This window comes from Oncorhynchus nerka, linkage group LG13, assembly GCF_034236695.1.
Source record: "Oncorhynchus nerka isolate Pitt River linkage group LG13, Oner_Uvic_2.0, whole genome shotgun sequence".
NCBI lineage: Eukaryota > Metazoa > Chordata > Actinopteri > Salmoniformes > Salmonidae > Oncorhynchus > Oncorhynchus nerka.
This window is the reverse complement of record NC_088408.1, coordinates 31,909,295-31,933,145: the sequence shown is the minus strand read 5'-3', so window position 1 is coordinate 31,933,145 and position 23,851 is coordinate 31,909,295. Positions and strand designations below refer to the sequence as shown.

The following is a 23,851-nucleotide window of genomic DNA, read 5'->3' as shown; positions in this document are numbered from 1 at the left end:
CAGCCAGGGAGAGATGACACCAGATAAATGTAGAAAATGGCTGCCAGGCATCCAGAGTGGAGTACAGTAGGTCAGAGAGATATTCACTGTGTGTTTCTTTGCCAAGGGTAAATTGCCCTCAGAAGATGAACCGCCCCTGAGATTAATCAACTTTATGCCATGCGGACCAGAGGGCACCAATAAATACAGTACCAAGAAAACAATCAAACGATAAATCACAAGAACTGTGGTGGACGCATGGACCAGGAGAATAAACCAGGCCAATCTCATGGACAATGTGACCTTTACAGTTTTATCACCTTGAATCACTTTTCCTTAGACACGAAGCCAAACAAGAGAACCAACTAGGCCTAAGTGAAAATAGCAGGGGGACATTGAGCAACTCTCTCCCCCGTGAATAAGAAGAGAGTGGTTTGACCTTACCTTGCCCTCCTGATCCTCAAACACAGACTGGTCCACGTTGCAGGCGAAAAGGGAGGTGGGCAGGTCGTTAAAGTCGGTGATCTGGTGGAAGCTGTCGCCCAGCGCGGGATGTCCCACAGTGCTTTGCAGTACCAGCAGCTCCTCGCCCCCCAGTAGGTAGACCCGCTGGTAGAATGTGGCGTTTTTCAGGTTGGAAAATAAATGCTCCCCCTTCATGGCTACAGAGAGAGAGAGAGAGAGAGAGAGAGAGAGAGAGAGAGAGAGAGAGAGAGAGAAAAGAGAGAGAGAGAGAGAAAAGAGAGAGAGAGAGATATGAGTGTGCTCAGTCCAAATGCTGTGATGGCTCCTAGGGGGAGGAAGTGGACAGTCAAACTCTCCTCTGTACCAGTTCACTTGAAGGCTAACTGACCGCTGATGTAACTGAATACAGAGCTCACACTAAAAACAGTCCACCTCCACAGGCAGTTAAAACAACAACACAGAGAGAGAGAGAAATAGAGAGACATAGAGAGTGTTAACCTCTCCAACCCCAAGCCAACAGATGCTAACCTCTGGCCCAGGTCACTAATACTCTGCCAGAAGGTTGGGTGATGGGCTTAGAGATGGGTGATCCCACAGAGGTGTGATGAGGGATGGAGGAGAGGAGTGGGGAGGAGGATTGGCGGGTGAGAGTGGAGGATGGAGAGAGGTAGAGCAGACACAACAGAGGTGAGAAGGAGATATGGAGACGTGAAGGAATTAGGTGCTTGTCACAGTTTCCCTGTCATTAATAGACCCTGACATCTCCAGTCCGCTGGCAAGCCTGCACTGTCACCAGCAGCCTCATACTCACACACATCCTGTGGCTATTTTAGGATCAGCACATCACTCGTCACACACACACTCTGTTATGGACAGTGGAAACACACACACACACACAAACACACTGTTATGGACAGTGGACACACACATACAAACACACTGTTGTGGACACACACAAACAAACACACTCACAAAAGGCTATAGATAGTGACTGTGGCTGTCTAGATCATTACTGGCCTGTGTAAACACTGTTGTAAATAGCTGCAACACTAGTGAAATACACAGATTGCTGGGGTGCTTGATTAAATTGAAGTGTTCCAGACAGACAGGGCCCTTTTTCATTTCAATATCAGCATTGTGCCCTGTGGTCTGAGACAAGGCTGTTAAGGAGAGACAAAACAAGAACACACACACACACGGATGCTCCCTCTCTCTCCCGCATGCACACACACACACACGACTGTATATATGAATGGACAAAGCCATCGATCAAGTCACACTATTCATTCCTATGTGAAGACTCAATAGCGCATTGAAGCCAAATGAAGTCGGTTAAGATGGCATCAAAGATTTTTATAACTAACCCAAGATAGACCAGAGCCTGTCGTTTCTAATGGGAGCAAATTAATCATAGTGGGCAGAATAAAGCAATGAGGTGGGCAGAGCCAAGCACGAGCCAGTGAGATCCTATTGGTGCGTTCTATCATTTATTTGCATATTACCGTTGGGGAAAGCCTACTCTGTGAAGCGCTTGTGTGCAATAACCCAATTCGCCCTTGCATTCCTTCTAAACAATGCAATTTGTTTTGAAACGTTGGCAAAGGTCTACAAAACACAGTCCACTCTGTTTGTTACAGATTCTAGTTTTGGAAACTGAAAACTGTATGGAGATCAAATGTTTTATCGATGGGAAAATGAGCAGATTGTCGACCAAAATCCATCTCGCTCCATCTTCTCCCACTGCCAGCCACTGGGCTTCCTCTCATCACCATATTTGGTAGTGACTGGAAACGCCAACTGTGTGCTTCACATTAAATCCGGTGAAATATCTGTCATTGTTCTATCTGTGATGGCGTCTAATGGAGACATAACATGTGCATTGATCAATCTCATTGATTAACTCAAGTTGAAGGCCGACCGGGTTACTACAGGCTGCCATTAGCTACTCAATTATCCTTACAACTTATTCTGTGTGCCATTTTTGAATAACCTGTTCAAGAACATAAAGTACATCTGGTGTATTAGAAGCAATTATTGTCATTGATAAAAAATTATATTTACAAGAAGATTCACCACATTCACTCTAATGGGGATCCTGTTTTCTGCTAACAATGCCTGCAGGACAGGTGTCGGCCTTGAACTTCTATGGCTTCAATGGGAGGGGGCAGTCATTCTCCCCTGACACACACACACACACACACACACACACACACACACACACACACACACACACACACACACACACACAGCCATGTATGTCTCTGCTGAAGAGGATATGAGTTTGGGTTTGACAGTCAGAGTTGAACAGGTCCAGAGAATAGAATGATGCATTCAGAACTGTGAGTCAACAGCCTTTGAGGTACAGCAGTCTGACTGACTGTCTGTCTGTCTGTCTGTCTGTCTGTCTGACTGACTCTCCATGCCACTCCCATTAGTCACTTGTATGCTTGTTTACTCATCATCTCAGATGAAAGATGACTGATTAGATTGAATACATTAATTAACCACTGTACTTTCCAAATCATCAGAATGATAAACAAGGCTTAATGCAAATTATCTCTCATTATGAATGGAATCAATGGACCATCAAATGACTGTTCTACAAACGAACTATGCTAACTAAGAGGCAAGGAACATTAGACAAACCACAAGGTCAATGACTAAAATCATTAGGCTATATTTATTGGCCCATTGTGGAACATTCCAATTGTCAATTGTTCCATTTCACTGATCTCATGGGTGAAACATGCTTATCTGCTCTATCCCACAGACAGAGAGAGTGAAAGAGGGATTGAGAGAGAGAGAGAGAGAGAGAGAGAGAGAGAGAGAGAGAGATGGTAGTGGTGGTGATGCAGCTGGCACCATATGGCTTGTTAATGATAACCTTTTGTTCATAAAATCATCTGATGAAAGAAGTTATTAACATACCATCAATCATATCAAGGTACAAAGGAAAAACATGTAGGCTACAATTGTTACAATGCTATAATTAAGCAATAAGACCCGAGGGGGTGTTATTGCAATAGCATCGAATAGCCCCCGTGATATGCAACTGTTCAGGGAAGTCAGGAACCAATACACGCAGTCAGTCAGGAAAGCTAAGGCCAGCTTCTTCAGGCAGAAGTTTGCATCCTGTAGCTCCAACTCCAAAAAGTTCTGGGACACTGTGAAGTCCATGGAGAACAAGAGCACCTCCTCCCAGCTGCCCACTGCACTGAGGCTAGGTAACACGGTCTCCACCGATAAATCCATGATTATCGAAAACTTCAATAAGCACTTCTCAACGGCTGGCCATGCCTTCCGCCTGGCTACTCCAACCTCGGGCAACAGCTCCGCCCCCCCCCGCAGCTCCTCGCCCAAGCCTCTCCAGGTTCTCCTTTACCCAAATCCAGATAGCAGATGTTCTGAAAGAGCTGCAAAACCTGGACCCGTACAAATCAGCTGGGCTTGACAATCTGGACCCTCTATTTCTGAAACTATCTGCCGCCATTGTCGCAACCCCTATTACCAGCCTGTTCAACCTCTCTTTCATATCGTCTGAGATCCCCAAGGATTGGAAAGCTCCCTCTTCAAAGGGGGAGACACCCTGGACCCAAACTGCTATAGACCTATATCCATCCTGCCCTGCCTATCTAAGGTCTTCGAAAGCCAAGTCAACAAACAGGTCACTGACCATCTCGAATCCCACCGTACCTTCTCCGCTGTGCAATCTGGTTTCCGAGCCGGTCACGGGTGCACCTCAGCCACACTCAAGGTACTAAACGATATCATAACCGCCATCGATAAAAGACAGTACTGTGCAGCCGTCTTCATCGACCTCGCCAAGGCTTTCGACTCTGTCAATCACCATATTCTTATCGGCAGACTCAATAGCCTCGGTTTTTCGGATGACTGCCTTGCCTGGTTCACCAATTACTTTGCAGACAGAGTTCAGTGTGTCAAATCGGAGGGCATGCTGTCCGGTCCTCTGGCAGTCTCTATGGGGGTGCCACAGGGTTCAATTCTCGGGCCGACTCTTTTCTCTGTATATATCTATAATGTTGCTCTTGCTGCGGGCGATTCCCTGATCCACCTCTACGCAGACGACACCATTCTATATACTTTCGGCCCGTCATTGGACACTGTGCTATCTAACCTCCAAACGAGCTTCAATGCCATACAGCACTCCTTCCGTGACCTCCAACTGCTCTTAAACGCGAGTAAAACCAAATGCATGCTTTTCAACCAATCGCTGCCTGCACCTGCATGCCCGACTAGCATCACCACCCTGGATGGTTCCGACCTTGAATATGTGGACATCTATAAGTACCTAGGTGTCTGGCTAGACTGCAAACTCTCCTTCCAGACTCACATCAAACATCTCCAATCGAAAATCAAATCAAGAGTCGGCTTTCTATTCCGCAACAAAGCCTCCTTCACTCACGCCGCCAAGCTTACCCTAGTAAAACTGACTATCCTACCGATCCTCGACTTCGGCGATGTCATCTACAAAATGGCTTCCAACACTCTACTCAGCAAACTGGATGCAGTCTATCACAGTGCCATCCGTTTTGTCACCAAAGCACCTTATACCACCCACCACTGCGACTTGTATGCTCTAGTCGGCTGGCCCTCGCTACATATTCGTCGCCAGACCCACTGGCTCCAGGTCATCTACAAGTCCATGCTAGGTAAAGCTCCGCCTTATCTCAGTTCACTGGTCACGATGGCAACACCCATCCGTAGCACGCGCTCCAGCAGGTGTATCTCACTGATCATCCCTAAAGCCAACACCTCATTTGGCCGCCTTTCGTTCCAGTACTCTGCTGCCTGTGACTGGAACGAACTGCAAAAATCGCTGAAGTTGGAGACTTTTATCTCCCTCACCAACTTCAAACATCAGCTATCCGATCGCTGCAGCTGTACATAGTCTATTGGTAAATAGCCCACCCATTTTCACCTACCTCATTCCCATACTGTTTTTATACTGTTTTTTATTTATTTACTTTTCTGCTCTTTTGCACACCAATATCTCTACCTGTACAATGATCTGATCATTTATCACTCCAGTGTTAATCTGCAAAATTGTATTATTCGCCTACCTCCTCATGCCTTTTGCACACATTGTATATAGACTGCCCATTTTTTTTCTACTGTGTTATTGACTTGTTAATTGTTTACTCCATGTGTAACTCTGTGTTGTCTGTTCACACTGCTATGCTTTATCTTGGCCAGGTCGCAGTTGCAAATGAGAACTTGTTCTCAACTAGCCTACCTGGTTAAATAAAGGTGAAATAAAAAAAATAAAAAAAAATATATGGCCAATATACCACGGCTAAGGGCTGTTTTAAGCACGACGCATCACAGAGTGCCTGGTCACAGCCCTTAGCCGTGGTATATTGGCCATATATTACAAACCCCCGAGGTGCCTTATTGCTATTATAAACTGGTTACCAACATAACTAGACCAGTAAAAATAAATGTTTCGTCATACCCGTAGTATATGGTCTGATATACCATGGCTGTCAGCCAAATAGCATTCATGGCTCGAACCACCCAGTTTATAAAAAGTGGCATGCAATATTGCTTACTGAATGTAACCATTTAGTTACCGGACTAGCCGATAATTCTCAACTTCGTGGAGTCGAGAAGAATTCTCAGCTGGTTACTGACAGTCTATGCAACAGCTAGATCAATAATATGTATCCCCACAAGGAAGCAGCAATATGAGGCAGGCATATTCATTCAGACTTTCAATTAGTCATATCTGCAGAGGTTTAACCAATAGCAACCTGTTGGTGTCAGAGGGAGAATGTCTGGAGGGACCGCTCTTTGGCTGTCGGGGAACAACACAACTTTCTCATGGGGAAGAATAATGGAAACACACCCGATAGCCTACCTCAGGTCTTATGCAATCTATCAATATGCTATACATCTATTGGCTACATGTAGGCAACCTTTCCAGTAGGATGTTGAACAATAATTCAAGATGAACAGACAATTATTTAGTTTTTTTAAACTGCTTGTAAAGTCAAGAGTGGCTCTCGTGATGTTCAACGAGACGCGTTGCGTTGACAGCTGGTATTTCGGTCTCAGAAACGGTCAATGTCACTAAAACATCATAGGGGTTACATTGGGGAAAATGAGTTAGGCTACATAACCTCTAAACTGCCAGGCAATATAAATGGATGGCTAAACATAAGACATTTAAAGACAATCATATAGCTTACGTTAGCCTAAAATCTGCCTATTTTGGGGGGACAGGACAATTCCCTCATCACCGCTAAACAAAATCCCATTGTAACCTCTATTCAAGTCTCGGTGAAAGTCATTCGCTTGCAAGTTAGAGCACTTTCCCACCCGCTGACACGACCCTACACACCCAACAACTCCAATGCAACGCAAGCGACACACTTGTTTGCATTAGGCTACTGTCAATGTTCCACATAGAAACGCGATACGCGAAACCCCGAGTCGCCATCGCGTCTCTCTCTACCTGTGCGGTGTGATTCGGTCCGACTGTGGTGTCTTCGGCGTTGTCTCTCTACCTCCTCACTCTTCTTTGTGAATCAACCTTGCATTCCAGCTGCGCGCCGATAATCTCCTGACGTTTTTGCAGACAGTTTGACTCACCAATGACTGTCCTCCGGCATCCAAATGATGTGTGTTACCCAGTTATGAAATACAGCTATGTCCACAGGGGGCATTCTTTGACCAATAGTCTACCAGAGAGCGGAGTGTCAATTTAACAAAGGTGGAGACGACGTCAGAGCTTTGGCGAGCCTTCGGGATGGATGCTGCTGCGCTTTCAGCAGGTAGCCTAACTTGATGATCGGTATCATTTAGAAACGTCAGTTGTCTGGGAATATTTTAGCCCTTTGAGCATGTTTATTCATTGAACACTGACAGGTGAAACAGTTGCCATGCATTAAATTGTTGGCCTATGCTATTCTAGGCCTATTGGTAATGATTCATCACCATTTTGAAATGCATAACCAACGACTGTCAGTGCATTTAATGAGTGCATGAGTGAACACAGGCTATCAATAATTGATTCATAAAAATAAAATAAAACATTATGGTCCGTCACATAAAACATTGAAGTGTGTCCAGTAGCCTAATTTTCTAACCTTAATCAACCTCTTATCTTCAGCACTGTTCTCTCACATCAATAAGACCATTTCATTAGGCAGACATATTTCCTCTTGTAAACAAGTCTAAACCTGTGACCGGACGATCCATACCTATTCAAATAGACCACTGTACCCTAATGGCCATCACTGACAATCTCAGGGGCCGATCGATCAACATTCCTTTGTACTTGGCTACAATTGCATCAATATGCATGCCGATTTCACACTTCAGAATAGTTGGTATTTGTTTTGGGCATCTAAGAGCAGGCTGGCCTTGAGATGGTCTATACCAGTAGAATTAAGGGACAAACTTAAGGCTACATTATATGGTGTAAAAATATCACTGCCTTTATTTTTATTTAACCATTTATTAAGACAACCCAGATCTAGTAGGCCTATATTGAAGCAAAGCAACCTCAGACTGTATTCACGAAGTGAGGTATGATGCCGTATATAAGTACATAGTAATAACAGTGCATAAATACAATACAGGTCTCATACTGATGCCACGTGCAGTGAATATTTTCTGTATGGTTCAGAATCTATCGGATTATATTCTATTACATCACAAAATACTGATGAATGTCTGTACAAATCCATAATCAGGTGTTGGACTGGGCAGGAAGGGAACGTACGGTTAGAAACACTCTTGGTGGGGTGAAAATAAGAAAAAGGGAAAGACCAAATCATTTGAAGACGGTTCCACCATCTCCTGCATTTTCAGATGTAGTATCATTATATAAGTTCTAGATAAGTTCTTTAAAATATAACTTTTAAGTTAACTCCATTGATAAAAAACTATTTGGCAGGTGTTTGGGCAGGATTGTAGAGCACAGTGCCCTTGTGTGGCATTGCTGGGCAGGGCAGGTCAACTCTATCGGTGTCTGTACTGCACTGTGCAGGGAGTCTCAGGTTGCTGGGTCCCTACCAGATGGAGATTGCTCTGGGGAGAGTAGAAAATGATATATATGAAGTCATTGGTAGTGATACTGCCATGGAAATTCTTACACAGAGACATTCAAAGTCAATATGAAATTAATCATTGTTTATTTGTCAGTGCGCTGGAGAGGTTCCAACCGACTCAATGGACCATAGTACACATGTCAATCAGGAGCTCTGCCTGGGCAGACCCAGCAGGTTTCTTATATTTGGCTATACACAGACAAGTTATATTTGCATGATTTAGCGTAATTAATTCATCATTACCGTTTTGTTTCATTCATGTGACCGACCAATACTGTTTCATAGCATGTGACCGACTAACACCTCAAGAGGCTTCTTCTCTCTAAGCTGAGACCTTGAAACTGAGATATCTTTTGTTCGTTCTCAAAACAAGGTACGGGTGCACTGCCAAATTGATGTGAGGATTTGTTCAGTCAACCACTTGCATGAACACAGAAATTGGTTTATAGAACAGCACATGAATAGAACCGAAATTAGTTAGAAGAAAAGTACAAACTTAAGCATTTCCCTTACAGTACACTACAGTATTTAACTTTAGAGACTTCAATATTAGTATTTAAATTAATGTATGTTTTCAAAGTCCCATAAATGAGAAAGTGGTTTCCAAACTTACAGGTTTAGGCAACGGGTCCATGAGAGTGACATCATACTTGAAGAGAATCAAGGCAGCAAACATGTGGAGTTCCATTAGGGCATACCACCTGTTGATACAATTAAAAACACATGACTAACATGTTAACTTCTCCAAAAAACAAACAACTGGTGATATCAAACTAACCTAACACACACACAACAGTAAGCTCAGGCACAGAGAACGTAACAGACACTCAAGGTAATGCGATAGGATCCAGTCATCCTTTTCACCTGTCTCTCTTACTGAGAGACTCTCTCCTTTGAGGCACTATCTCTGTTAGCATTTCAGCAGGTTATCAGACACAATGGAGGTGCCAGAGCTGTCACAACAAGAAGAGAGGAAATGAAAGGTGTAGGAACTGGTGCTCTTGTTTGATTCCAATGTGTCATTTTACCTCTCCTACATTCACTGCTGAGAGAGAGAGAGAGAGAGAAACAGGGCTTTAGGGAAAAGGACAGATGTAAAGAGAATAGCAGTAGTGAGGACTTAAGAAAAAGCTGTGTGCTGGTCTTTATCAGTGATCCTAACCTGGAAGACTGCTTCAGTTGCACCCTGTGACTGCTGTGAGTCATACCGGGGTATTGTGTCAGTGACGCAGACACAAGGCCAATCTCCTAAAATCATCAGAATCAAACTAGACTGGATTGGTGGATGGGAAGAATGAAATATGGGAGTGTCATACGCGGCATGCTCCCCATAGTTATTTCTGTGCCTCTCCCCTCCCACCACTGTACCCTGGCTGTCATCATTTCAGCGGCCGCCTGTGTGAATTAACCACTGAGATGCAGGATGCTAGCTCTAGCATGACAATAAGACTCAGTGGTGAGTGAGCGCTAGTGGGCCAACGCAAAGGCTTACTTTGTAGCCTGTCTGCTCAGTGCAACTGACAAAGCATACTTTCTCTGTTTGAGTTAATACAGAGGCACATATTCAAGGACGGCAGATAAGTCATTTCCATTTCATTGCCATTTCTTTCAGCATGTCGGAATATGCATAGGTTATGACTATGTCTGTGTCCTAGCGGAGGGGGTCACAGGTCAGTACCACTCGACAGTACGCCTGTGTCTTTGATCCTGCTGTGCAGCTGGGAACATGCCCTGATCTTTTCCCTGCTTACGTCACACCGGCCCCCTGGCCGCATCCCGGCCGCTCTGGGCCACCGCTGATGTCCCAGTCAGGGCCCCAGAGGACCCAAGGGTTGACATTCAGGGGCAAAAGCGCAGCACAGCCATACAAACCCAGAGCCCCAAGCTAGCCACCTCCCCAGAGACAGTGACAGACACAGCAGGAGGCTGGAGGACAGGGTAAGACACACCAGCAATAATATTGTAGTACCCACATAATATGCCTGTGGTCTGTGGGATATTGATCGTCACAAATAGCTATCGATGCTTATTTTACTGGTGCAAAATAGGGCTAGAATAGTCAACAAAAAAATATAAAACGCCCCCAAAATCATACATGGAAGCCATATCCAATACAATACCTCTAAATGCCAATTTGGTGCCAACACAATGCCTTATTCATTGTCTTTGACAGATTCAATTCTACTTAGCTGGATTTGCAAGAGAATGGATACTAGCAGGATGGTAGCTACTATTTATTTACTTTTTACATTTAACCTTGATTTAACTAGACAAATTAGTTAAGAACAAATTCGTATTTACAATGACAGCCTACTAAAAGGCAAAAAGCCTCCTGTGGCAACGGAGGACTGGGATTTAAAATAAAAATATAGGACAAAACACACATTGCGGCAAGAGACACACTACATAAAGAGAGCACTAAGACAACAACATAAAATGGCAGCAACACATGAAAACACAGCATGGTAGTAACACAACATGACAACAACATGGTGGCAAAACATGGCAGCAGCACAACATGGTAGCAGCACAACATGGTAGCAACACAACATGGCAGCAGCACAACATGGTAGCAGCACAAAACTTGGTACAAACATTATTGGGCACAAACAGCACAAAGGGCAAGAAAGGTAGAGACAACAGTACATCACGCAAAGCAGCGTCAGTAAGAGTGTCCATGATCGAGTCTTTGAATGAAGAGATGGAGATAAAACGGTCCAGTTTGAGTGTTTTGCAGCACGTTCCAGTCGCTAACTGCAGGGAACTGAAAAGAGGAGTGATCCAGGGATGTGTTTGCTTTTAACCCTTTAACAGAATGTGAATGGCAGAATGGGTGTTGTATGTGGAGGATGAGGGCTGCAGTAGGTATCCCAGATAGGGGGGAAAACTCTAGTGTGTGTTCTGAAGAAAAAAACATGTCTGTTTTTCTAACCTTCCTGGGCACTGGTTTCGGCCTCCTCCAAATGCCACAAACCCTTCCAAGAAGACATTCTTTACTAAATCTGCCTTATCCCATCGTTCCTGTGGGAAGAGGGAAGAGATTTTATTTCAGAAAAAACTTCAGCTTTATTTATATCCTAGAAAAGGGCTTCAAGCAGACCTATACTATTTTAAACCACACGAACAGGGAAGTTTGGATTGCCTTGAACGTTTTCATTTCACATTGAGAGCAGTGAATGGATTTCGTCATTTCAAACCATCTGAATGATTATCTGCTGTACTTATAGATTGGAAGTCGTGTTCCAAAGTGCAACTGTCCACCAATTTCACAGTGTGTCATAAGAACATACTAGAATGTCACGGATTCCCCCGGTACTGCTGCTCATTCCGTGCACCAGTTCCGGAGGTCTACATCACCGGCCTCTAGGCGTTCACTGAACTGTCATTACGCACACCTGATTCCAATTCCCCTGATTAGTAATTGTATAAATGTCCCTCTGTTCACCATTCGCTGGTCAGTTATTGTTCCCATGTCCGTTGGTCTTGTGAGTACCTGTGCTTTGTTGTTTCGGCTTTCGTGCTGGGTGTATTGTGTGTCGTTATTACGGGTCTCGTCCCGTGTATTGTTGTGCATTGTTATTACAGGTCTCGCCCCGTGTAGTGTATTGCGGGTCTCGCTCCGTGTAGTGTATTGCGGGTCTCGCCCCGTGTAGTGTATTGCGGGTCTCACCCCGTGTAGTGTATTGCGTGTCTCGCCCCGTGTAGTGTATTGCGTGTCTCGCCCCGTGTAGTGTATTGCGTGTCTCGCCCCGTGTAGTGTATTGCGGGTCTCACCCCGTGTAGTGTATTGCGTGTCTCGCCCCGTGTAGTGTATTGCGTGTCTCGCCCCGTGTAGTGTACTGCGGGTCTCACCCCGTGTAGTGTATTGCGGGTCTCGCTCTGTGTAGTGTATTGCGGGTCTCGCTCCGTGTAGTGTATTGCGGGTCTCGCCCCATGTAGTGTATTGCGCGTCTCGCCCCGTGTAGTGTATTGCGCGTCTCGCCCCGTGTAGTGTATTGCGCGTCTCGCCCCGTGTAGTGTATTGCGGGTCTCGCCCCGTGTAGTGTATTGCGCGTCTCACCCCGTGTAGTGTATTGCGCGTCTCACCCCGTGTAGTGTATTGCGGGTCTCGCCCCGTGTAGTGTATTGCGCGTCTCACCCCGTGTAGTGTATTGCGCGTCTCACCCCGTGTAGTGTATTGCGGGTCTCGCTCCATGTAGTGTATTGCGGGTCTCGCTCCGTGTAGTGTATTGCGGGTCTCGCCCCGTGTAGTGTATTGCGCGTCTCACCCCGTGTAGTGTATTGCGGGTCTCGCTCCGTGTAGTGTATTGCGGGTCTCGCCCCATGTAGTGTATTGCGCGTCTCGCCCCGTGTAGTGTATTGCGGGTCTCGCCCCATGTAGTGTATTGCGGGTCTCGCTCCGTGTAGTGTATTGCGGGTCTCATCCCGTGTATTTATTAGAGGTTTTACCTCGCTCTTTTGTTTGGGTTACATCCCTGTGTTTTTGTATGTGTGTGTTTGTTTTGGGCTTCGTCCCCGTGCCTTTTCATGGCATGTTGTATTTTTGGGTGGAGTATTGAAACCCCCTATCACGAATTCCTGCACCTGTCTCCAATCATTTATACAATGTGACAGAATAACCAACCCTAAATCCACACAGCGGGAATGGTCGGACCAACGCCGCCGCAACTGGCCCTGACCGACCGACCCGCACCGCGTCCCTGTGGTCGTCCTCGAGGCCGGTGTCATCCCGCGGTTGGAGTAGCGTGTCGGGGGGGTGTTCGGCGGTCCCTGTGTTTTTGTATACCTGTTTGTTTTGGGCTTCGTCCCCGTGCCTTTTCCTGGCATGTTGTATATTTTGGGTGGAGTATTAAACCCCCCTATTACGTATTCCTGCACCTGTCTCCAATCATTTATACAACGTGACATAGAAAGGCTGTTACTAACGGTTATTACATAGCATTATGGTCCACAAACCATAGACTATTCTAGAGACCCAAGTGGCTACTATAGATTATTCACTCAACCCCTTTCATAGCAAAACATACCAACCTCACTGAAGATGATACAAGGCATTGACTCACTAAATGGCCTGCAGTCTCTGACCACTGCTGCAGTTTACCTCACAGCCCAGACCTTTGACCTACTCTTCCATGTCACAGAAACAGAAATAAAGCTCTCCTTTCCGGAAAATGTCAAGCGGCTAAATACATGCCCTGGTTTTCAAGCACCCTCATCCGCCTTGTTGAAGCAGGAGGAAAAACAGCATTATCTACCAATGCTCTCAAAGCCCATTTATACTGCAGCAGCGTAGGCATGTGGGGCTTCAAATATTTAGTCTGTTTTTAAGAGAGAGGAATGAGGGAGACAGTCAGTGACTCGGGAATGCACTCCTCGGGAAGATACAAGTGCATTTCTTCTGTCTGCAGGTAGGGGGACACTAACCAACAGAGGAGGAGGTTCATTGCGGTGATAAATGTCATGTCCCCCCCGCACCACCACCGAGTGTCATTCATTTACATTAGAAGTCTGTCGGAAGCCTGAGCTGACGCACGCTCACGCTGGGCTGACACACACACACACACACACACACACACACACACACACACACACAGAAACAGGCATGAAAAATGCAAAAGACATGCTACAGCAACAACTCTTGTGTTAAGGTGGGTTTGTGTGTGCCCTAAAATATCCAACTCACTACCTTTCCATGTATTTACTGTGCCCCACCAAGTTGAAATACTGACTTGAGAGCATCCCCTTCATCATTAAGTTAATATCCCATATCACTTAAGGTAAATATGGTAGGGCTAGCCTAGTACTTACCGGTTTGAACTCTTCTGGTTCAGGGAAGTAATGTGGGTTCCGATGGGCCCAGTAAGGAGACACCATTAACAAGTCCCCTGGTGGAATGATGTAGTTCTGGAAGAGAGGAATACACACACATATGCACGCCACTTTACATATACTGAACAATTTATGGAAATGAAGGGTTGACTTTGAGGGGATGTAGAGGCTTGAAAAAGCTTATTTCAGAGTCTATCGGCGGTCAGGAGGCCCACCTGTATCATGAGGGGTCGGACCACCCTGCGTGTGATGGCTCCAGGGGCCCGAAGCCGGATGGCTTCCAGGATGCACCACTTCACATAGGGCATCTGTTGCAGCTCTTCAGCGGTCACCTTGGTCTTCCTGGTGTCTGTCATGGACACACACACATACACGATGAAACAGACACACACATTGTGGGATATACACACAAACACACACCTACTGACAAGATACAACAGTCTACCACTGAGCTTATGAGAAGAAGCGGTGTCGTTTCAGTATGCATCACTGAGCTGGTATGATTAGATATCAGACCCATTAGGATTCCGTGGGATTTCATTAGGAGATATGCATATGTAAGTATAATTGAAAGTCTCAAAGGGGCCGATTATTGAACATTCACTTAATTACTATGTCATGTATATAGTCTTCTCAGATAACTGAAACCACTGAGGCATAATCATTATAACTCCCTAGAAACAGGACTTCTGCCTTCAAAAGTGTGCCAGGTGAGTGTTGCGCTACTGCTGACACCTGCTGGAGGTTTAGGGGCATAGACTGAAGCGAAATGAGATGGAGAGACAATGTGGTACAATTACTGTACTGCTTCATCTTCCATTGTATGTGTTAAGATCTCCAGCCATGGTAACACCAGGGCCAAAAACAACATCATTGAATTCTTAGAAGCAGCCAGAAGTTTACCCAGCAAAAACACACTGTCAAATGGCACATACATTCATTTATTTTTCCGTTATTTTCCCAGGTAAGTTGACTGAGAACACGTTCTCATTTGCAGCAACGACCTGGGGAATAGTTAAAGGGGATGAATGAGCCAATTGTAAACTGGGGATTATTAGGTGACGGTCTGAGGGCCAGATTGGGAATTTAGCCAGGACACCGGGGTTAACACCCCTACTCTTACGATAAATGCCATGGGATCTTTAATGACCACAGAGAGTCAGGACACCCGTTTAACGTCCCATCCGAAAGACGGCACCCTACACAGGGCAGTGTCCCAATCACTGCCCTGGGGCATTGGGATATTTTTTTTAGACCAGAGGAAAGAGTGCCTCCTACTGGACCTCCAACACCACTTCCAGCAGCATCTGGTCTCCCATCCAGGAAATGACCAGGACCAACCCTGCTTAGCTTCAAAAGCAAGCCAGCAGTGTGGTATGCAGGGTGGTATGCTACTGGCATTCATTACCAAGGTAAAATACTCCATCCATCACCATATCCCAATCTACCCCAGGTCATCAGGACCTCACATACTGTACAGCAGGTTAGAGAAGCTAATGGGGCATGTGTCAGTGGGAGGCTATAAAACAGAGGAGCGATGGCATAGTGTAGCTCACACCTTGGTCTTTGAGTGCTGCATTGATCTGCTCCATGGCTGTCTGGTAAACTGTGGGATTGGACAAGATGAAGGCTACAGCCCAGAAGGTAATCTAAACAAAAGACATGTTATATCAAATATAATTATGATATCTCCAATCAAACCAATTTAAATGCCAATTAACTAGGGTATCTGGCAGATTAAAAAGATGAAGGTGAAGAGGAGCGATCGTAAATCTAATTCATAAAAAACGATGCCCCTGCTTATCAGTAATAAGATTTGTAAAAAAATACTCACTGGAATTGCATTGGCAAGCGATGCCCATAACATCAGTAATCCATAGTTGGGCAGGAATTTATCTGTGATTAAGGTGACAAGGTGTTGCAGTAACGTCTGCAAAAATGCCATACATACAATCATTTACAATGAGGTTAGGCAAAATACAGACTTTATACATTTCATCCCCTTGGAAATGTCACTATACGAGTATACAATGGTATCTATCGTCCTTGTTATACATTAAAGATGTGACAATAACTAGTACGAACTCGGACCCAGGCGCAGAGAAACACAGCAGACAGAGGTGATGGTAAATCCAGAATGTTTTATGAAGTATTCACAGGTAAAACAACAAAGCAAGTGTACGGGTGTACAAGACAAGAGACCTGAGCAACCGGCAGAGTTCCATAGAGGAACCTATATAGTCCTAAACCAGGTGAACCCAATAATCTCAATCAGGCTCACCTGGACATTAGAAACATAAGGATGCCCTCGATAACACTCCATGATGACCTCTAACCTGTAACAGGACCCCCACCCCTCAAGGAACGGCTCCCTACGTTCCACCAGGGGTAGCTGAACGTCGACGGAAATCCCGAATGAGTCTGGAGTCCAAAATGTCCCGGGCCGGAACCCAGGACCGTTCCTCAGGGCCGTAATCCTCCCAGTCCACGAGATACTGAGTCCCCCGCCGGATCTGACGGCTAAGGAGTATGCGTCGCACCGTGTAGGCTGACTGTCCCACTATCATGCGAGGCGGAGGTGGAGGCCAAGTGGCCGGAACCAGAAGACTGAACACCACAGGCCTGAGTCTGGAGATGTGGAAGTTGGGATGAACCCTCATGGACCGGGGAAGATGAAGACGGTAGGCCACTGATTGATGCGCTGTAGAATCTTGAATTGCCCAACGTACCGGGGTGCCAACTTCCTAGATTCCATGCGTAGAGGCAAGTCCCTAGTAGACAGCCAGACCATCTGGCCTGGACGCAGGAGGTTGATGGCACAATCGTAGGGCCTGTGAGGTAGTTTGCTGGCCCTTTGTTTGCTGAAGCCCTAACCTAAATCCCAGTAATCCTGAGGTACGCGGGAAAGATCAGGCTTGTCACTCCCAGCTGGAGGAACAGGAGAGTCGGAAGTCTCCAGCCGAGAAGGACCGGAAAGGTCTGGAGAGAGTTGCTGGCAGGTGAACTGGCATGAAGGATTCCATCTCAGAACTCTCCCAAAGGCCAGTCAATCTGAGGATTATGGGTGGAAAGCCACAGATGTCCAAGAACCAGGGGAAGCTCAGGAGAGTTCACCAGATGAAACTGGATAAGCTCCACATGGTCATCCAGAACTCATAGCTGAATAGGCATGGTGAGTTGCTTCACCTTCCCAGACGCTAGGGGTTGACCATCCAGTGCAGTGACCGACAATGGAGTGTCCAGCATAGTGAGTGGCAGCCTCTGTTGGCGAGCTAATGTGGATTCCAGAAAATAGCCGGTAGCCCCAGAGTCTATGAAAGCAGAAATGTCCAACTGCCCATTGTCCCACCACAGATTGGCCGGAAGGAAGGTGCGTGTCGTGTCGGAAGCTGGAGACTGTATCTGACTCCCCAGTATTCTCCCGTTTACTGACGGGTCCTCCCGTTGTCCCATCAGCTCGGGACAGGGTGCCCGGAAATGTCCAGACTGTCCACAGTAAAGGCAACGTTGATCGTTAATCCTGCGCCTTCTCTCCAGAACGGAAAGTCTTGTGCGTCCCAATTGCCCCGGCACCTCTGAAGGATATGATGGGGAACCAGAGCCGAATTGAGAACTATGACGGGATACCGAACCAGCAGGCCCAGCATACGGCAATGTCACAATGAATAATCGCCTCCCTTAGCGGAGCTAGAAACACTGGAACCAACTCGGAATTCCTCCGTCCTCTCATGACGATCAGGATGGCCAGAACGATAAGCTCCTCCAGAGTGTCAGGGTTGTCCCGGGAAGCCAGTTCATCCGTGAGAACCTCGCTGTCCATTGAGAAAGACTGAGTGAAGTGCCTCTGTATTCCAACTGCTCTCAGCAGCAAGCGTCCGAAAATCAATGGCGTAATCAGGACGTAATCGGGCCAGAGCCCATTCTGAGAGCAAGGCGATGTTATATGCCACTCTGGAACGCTCGGTGGGAAACGTTGATGCCTGGAGCTCAGCCGCGCCTCATGGCGACCAATCACAGCTCCATGGTGAGTGAGAGCCGACCGCAAGTGGTGGAGCTCGGAGTGTTCCTCGGATGACGGAGAAATCTCGGCTGGGTCCATTTTTTGGCTCAGGTCTACTGTGACAATAACTCTAGTACAATCTCGGACCCAGGCGCAGAGAAACACAGCAGGTGGAGGTGTGGGTAAATCCAGAATATTTACTGAAGTATTCACAGGAAAACCCACAAAGCAAGTGCACATGAGTACAAGACAAGGAGACCTTGTCCTAAACCAGGTGAATCCACCAATCCCAATCAGGCTCACCTAGACACTAGAAACATAAGGATGCCCTCCAGTGGCACCCTCAGGGATAACACTCCATGATGACCTCTAACCTGTGACAAAAGAGCCAAATATTGCACTAAATAGAAGTTAGAACCCCAGTATGCAGGCCAGGAACATCAGTAAGATCAATCTTAGCTGGCTGGTACAGGTGCTGTTCTGGAATCAGGATGCTCATTTTAAAGGTTTCACCTGGTCCAATGATCATTCATCAATCAGAAGCCTTTATCAAGATGATATATGGAGAATCCTTAGGGCTGACAACGAATGAGTGACAATATGATTCATATCCTAACTGGGACAACTGCCAAGCTGGGTAAAAAGTGCATCTCGTCCCATAAAGAATTATCATTACATCCATCTACAGGAGACAACCTTGGCAAAATTATTCAAATAAAATGACAATATCAGACACCAGCTGTTGAGTTATGACACTCAACTCAACTCAACGTCAAAATATCAAATGTTCAATATTCAAATGAATCATCCATTCAATAAAATCATGGTATAATCATCCATTATGTCACGACTGCCACCAAAGGTGGCTCCTCTCCCTGTTTGGGCGGCACTCGGCGGCCTACTAGCTGCCACCGATCCCTTTTCTTTTTCGTTTGGTTTTGTCTGTCTTGTGTTCACCTGTGTCTAGTTTAGGCTAATCGGTGGGGTATTTAATCTCGCCCTACCCACTAGGTTTTGTGCGGAATTGTTTGTGTTACTGTCATTGGCTTGGGTTACGTCTTACCCTGTTAAGCAGGTTTATTTCATGGGACTGTTTTTTCCCGCACGTTCGTTTAGTCAGAGGAGTGTGTTCCTCCGTTTTCGACTAGACTGCGTTCCTGTTTTCTAGTGGCTGCTTTTGTGGTCCTGTACTTGTTTTGTTGGTGGACCAGTAATAAAACGCCCTTCTTGAAATTCTTGCTCTCCTGCGCCTGACTCCACACCCACCTCTCCTAGGGAGATATTGACACATTATTTAAAACGGCATTGTTCTCTATTCAAAGATAGGACTCACCCTGTTGCCTGATTCACTGGATGTCTCATCATCCTCTGCTTTGACCACCATGTTCCCCAATAGAGACAGAAGCCAGCATTTGGAACTGGCCCATTCCCTGCCCCCAAAATAACAACTATTTAGAAGACATACAGTGCTGTAGCCTTGTGCCTAATCTCAGGGTGCTGAGCCTTCCAAAATCATGTCTCATTTACATGAGTACTGAAGGCTTGCTTTCCAAAGCTACCTTGTACCTTACCCTCGCATGAGTATCACATCCACACTGTGTCAATAAAGGTAGCTTTTTACCTAAATCAACAGTCTGGTCAGACTGTCTTGTTTATTCTTAGATAGGCAAACTGTACAGTACATCTCAACACAAAGGTTTTGCCCTTAATTTCCTGGGATTTACATTAAGCACGTAGTCCTTAGTAAATCAACTCTATACTGCTTCCATAACAGTGCAGGTCATTTGGTTTATTGGTTTATTTTTTTCATGTGAACAACCTAATATTAGCCAGGGCCGAGGTCCAATATAAATATACAGTGTATTGGTCCAATCTATATTGTCTTATGTTACACCTAAGCAATGTACACAATGAAATGTATATCCCACTCCATTCACCTGCCTACTACAGTAGTTTGAAGACAGGAACTAACTATCAGACTAACCAGGCCTGTGCCACACTGACCTGAGGAACATGTCTGGTAGCTGGGAGCCATACTCAAAGCCCTCGTCGTAGATGGCAAACTTCTCCTTGAACTGCTCCATGGTAAAGGGACTTCCTGGAGAGTTATACTTCCCCAGTAGGTTACTCATCACAGCAGGGTACATTACGGCCCTGTCAGACATGAGAGGAGAGACGAGTCAAAGACAATTCTAGAGGCTAATGGTCCGTCTGGTCAGAGGACTTTAGATCGGTACTGCTGTGTAGGGAAACGTTGGAAAAAGATCATTACGAGACTCACCACTGTAACATCACCAGGAATTCAGCATTTTTTTAAAGAAAAAAAATCCATAAAATGGTTCTTGAGTTGTCAAATGATGATCATCACCAGAGATATACGTGTGTGAAACGTCGTGTGTAATACAGGGTAATACTGCATACCAGACCATGCTGTTACATGATGAGCCAATCAAATGTAAGGTGCATGATAGTACTTTATCGCCTGACATGTTTCCTAATTCTTTCTTTCCTGTCATGTTTCATCTTCCTGTCATGTCCGTCAGTCCAGAAATTCTGGTTTAGGTAGTTCTTCCACTAAAGGTAATATTATTTCAGCTGTGAAATATGACTCCTGAGACCTGAACGATAGGTGTGGTGGACAGGACAAAGGATTGTCAGCGCCCTCTATATAGTATATTACTCATCAAAGAAGGATAGGACTACACAGTCACGTGCCAGGGGTTGATCAACCTTATGAGAACAACCTCAACGCACAGCCAGTTACCGTATTCTAATGCTAGTTAACCTAACACTAATCCTAATAAGCCAATTTCAGTGATCCATATTGCACTCCTGCCACTTGTTTTTCTAAATGTTTTCCTGTGTCATACCTACTGAACACTCGCCACGCCTCTCCCTCCTCTCCACAAGGGATAAACAGATACACAGTCAGAGAGTGTCAGGTCCCGGGACACTGTAGCTTACCTGACCAACTCATTGAGTCCTCCAGAGCCCTGGTCCCCCAGCGTCTCCAGGTGGTCGTTGAACTCTTCACACAAGTGGTCAGTCAGCTGAGCCACATTGCCTGGGGTCAGACGGCCCTTGATCAGAGTGTTGCATGCTGGGTGGAACTTATAGAAACTCTCCTTGCTGATGGAAGCTACAGAGAGAGAAACACGTTGCTGTGTTATGTTTCTATTGTGTTGCTGTGTTGTCCGCATGCCACTTTTAAACCCATTTGGACCTAACTAAAGTGAAGTGAATTGAATTCATTCAGCTTGAAGCTTCGGTTATTGTAACAGTCAGTGAGCTGGTCAGTATCAGTGTAAAAAAAATAGATTGTCTATTCATAATTTATTATGAGCCTATAGATAGAACATGAATAATGTACAGAGGGGACATATCTTTCAGCACACACTCAAGAATCCATTGATCATTAATGTCTCTTGAAAACAGAGAAAAACTGAGAATGTGTTTTATTATTTTCTACTACTACAAAAAAGAAAAAAACACTTCCAGTCAGATGTGAAATGTGGCAGATGAGTAATCTGAACCTATGGGGAGAAGGCTGAAACCAAGTTGGCAAGTGGACCAGCGAAGGCCAAAGTCAACTAACGTTTCAGCACAGGAAACTGTAACACACACAGTAAAACCCCACCTGTGTTATGGACAGGCTCTTGGACTGCCTGCTCAAAATCCACATCTTTGGACATGAAAAATGTGCGAAAGTCTTCATGAAGGGTCACAAAGGTCAATCGCTTGCCAGCCGCAACAACAGTGAAGACAGGTCCATACTGGAAAATACAAATTGTAATATTTTTTATAGTCATTATAATTTCGTCTTGATAAGCAAACAGACCTGGTAGTGCTCTTTTCTGGACAAGATTGTGTCAACAAATGGATCAAACTTGATGGCAGCAACAGTCCTAAACCAGGGATTCTGACAGCGTTTGTCAGAATCAACTTTTTTAGATAAACTTTGACATTAGATCAATAAAACGGGAGGGAGTGAAACAGGTTTAAACAGGTTGAAACATGAGTACAACATAGTAATAACACACAGCTGAACAACACAACAACCAAATTGCCACTACATCACAGGAATGCTCATCTGAATAACTATAGTGTGCGACTTTGAATGCCCCATTCATACAACTTGGCCACCCCTCCAAATAACAAAACCCCTGGCACAGCAGTCATTTCCCTGCACAACGGTTTGCATCAACAGGGTCAGCACATGCTGCTAACTAGCTCCCCAAGGCCCAGTTACATAAATTACTAAGTGAACTCAATAGGCCGTGGTGAAGTTGAGAAGGCCGTGGGCAGTCTGGCACAACATTCTGCTCCTAGCTTAACAGTGGAACTGAGCTTGGCATGTGGCAGCCTTCGTTGATTGAATGTATTTCTTCTGCAATATTAACGTTTTGACTTGCCATGTGTGTAGCAAATCTACCATCACAGAGTGTAGAGGTTCAGGGTTTATCGCTCATGTGTTCTCTCCCATGAGTTCTAGGAAGGGGCATCATTGATTGAAGCTGATATAGGCAGTTAATGAATTAGGGAGATCATGCTACAATTACAATGGTGGCAATAAAACCAAAGTCGATTGAATTACACATGTGTGACACAGAGTTCAGCAGGTTGAGGTGAGCTCCTGAAGAGACCAAAGATCTTGGACTTTGAAAGAGAGTCCCACAGCCACATGGCATCGATATCTGCTGAGGATCATCTATCCATATATTTTATAGACCTATCTGAATTTGGAGAAGCTAAGTTGGGTCAATAACAATTGTTTGTGTGTGAGTGGGCGAGAGAGAGAGAGATAGAGAGAGGGTGAGGGATGGGTGGACAAAGTATAACACAGGGATGCAGAAGCGAACATGAGTTATTATCAATATCACAAAGTCAGACATCAAACAAGATGTTGACACCATCACAACTCAGAGATTTATGTGGCCCAATATCTGTAGCTTTCGAACAAATAAACAATTAGGTAATAGGGTCGAAAATGTAATATTCAGAATAAACATCAAATGAGGACGTAAAAGCATATACTATAGCCCAACCACCTGATGTTTGTTACCTTATCTCTGGCTTGAGATATGAAAGTCAGCGGAGATTTCCCAAACTCGAATGCCACACCAAACCAGGGGATCCATCCTTTTATGCATGGTGGAGCATTTGGACAATTTCCCGCAAATAAAAGATGCGCTGAAATAGCCAAGACAACCAGAAACAGTACCAACGTTATAACGTCCATCACACCTGTCTGAAACCCCTAGGGCTCGCTCCGAGGCAAAAGCGGGTGTTGAAATGAAAGGAAGATTAGCCAACCAGAGCCGGGCCTCTTTCTCAGTCTGATCCAATCAGCTAAAAGAAGGTCAGAGCGTAATTTTGTAAACATTGCGCGAAAAGTTGTTTAGGAAATGTAGTTTCACAGAGCCCCGATGCAGTAGGCTGTGCGATAAATTCTCTTCGCGTGAACTACATTTCCTGTTCTCTGGTTAAAGGTCGTTGTCCTGAA

The 23,851-nt window shown here is 45.4% G+C and overlaps 2 protein-coding genes across 3 annotated transcripts in view; both read right to left on the bottom strand.

Moving 5' to 3' along the window:
- rcan2 (regulator of calcineurin 2) overlaps positions 1-7,126 on the bottom strand; it is a 117,802-nt gene extending 110,676 nt beyond the window's left edge. Inside the window, exons 1-2 of the mRNA XM_029676656.2 lie at positions 6,920-7,126; positions 424-641 (exon numbers count right to left, since the gene is read on the bottom strand). Coding sequence (XP_029532516.1) covers positions 424-639 — 216 coding nt within the window. The 5' untranslated portion in view covers positions 640-641; positions 6,920-7,126. The remainder of the gene's footprint in view (positions 1-423; positions 642-6,919) is intronic.
- A 161-nt stretch (positions 7,127-7,287) lies between these two features.
- Positions 7,288-23,790, bottom strand: LOC115139368 (24-hydroxycholesterol 7-alpha-hydroxylase). Of its 2 annotated transcripts, XM_029676650.2 has the most exons (12): positions 23,411-23,790; positions 21,986-22,121; positions 21,313-21,487; positions 20,353-20,502; positions 19,682-19,778; positions 16,183-16,278; positions 15,907-15,997; positions 14,564-14,697; positions 14,328-14,423; positions 11,452-11,540; positions 9,133-9,220; positions 7,288-8,499 (listed from the first exon to the last, which is right to left on the bottom strand). In XM_029676650.2, exons 1-12 carry the CDS (start codon positions 23,585-23,587, stop codon positions 8,431-8,433), a joined length of 1,398 nt encoding a protein of 465 aa, XP_029532510.1. In that variant the 5' UTR covers positions 23,588-23,790; the 3' UTR covers positions 7,288-8,430. The 2 variants fall into 2 exon arrangements, with proteins under 2 accessions (XP_029532510.1, XP_064882404.1); XM_065026332.1 differs by lacking the exon at positions 11,452-11,540.
- Positions 23,791-23,851: the final 61 nt, after the last annotated feature.

What these genes read in the sequence shown, in the direction of transcription:
- LOC115139368 (XM_029676650.2), bottom strand. Translation starts at nt 23,587, where the DNA reads ATGGACGTTATAACGTTGGTACTGTTTCTGGTTGTCTTGGCTATTTCA. An exon ending in CTACCAGACATGTTCCTCAG is followed by an intron (nt 19,779 to 20,352) that starts GTCAGTGTGGCA and finishes TTTTGGGGGCAG; the next exon opens with GGAATGGGCCAGTTCCAAAT. An exon ending in TGGACCCGTTGCCTAAACCT is followed by an intron (nt 8,500 to 9,132) that starts GTAAGTTTGGAA and finishes TACTCTCCCCAG; the next exon opens with AGCAATCTCCATCTGGTAGG.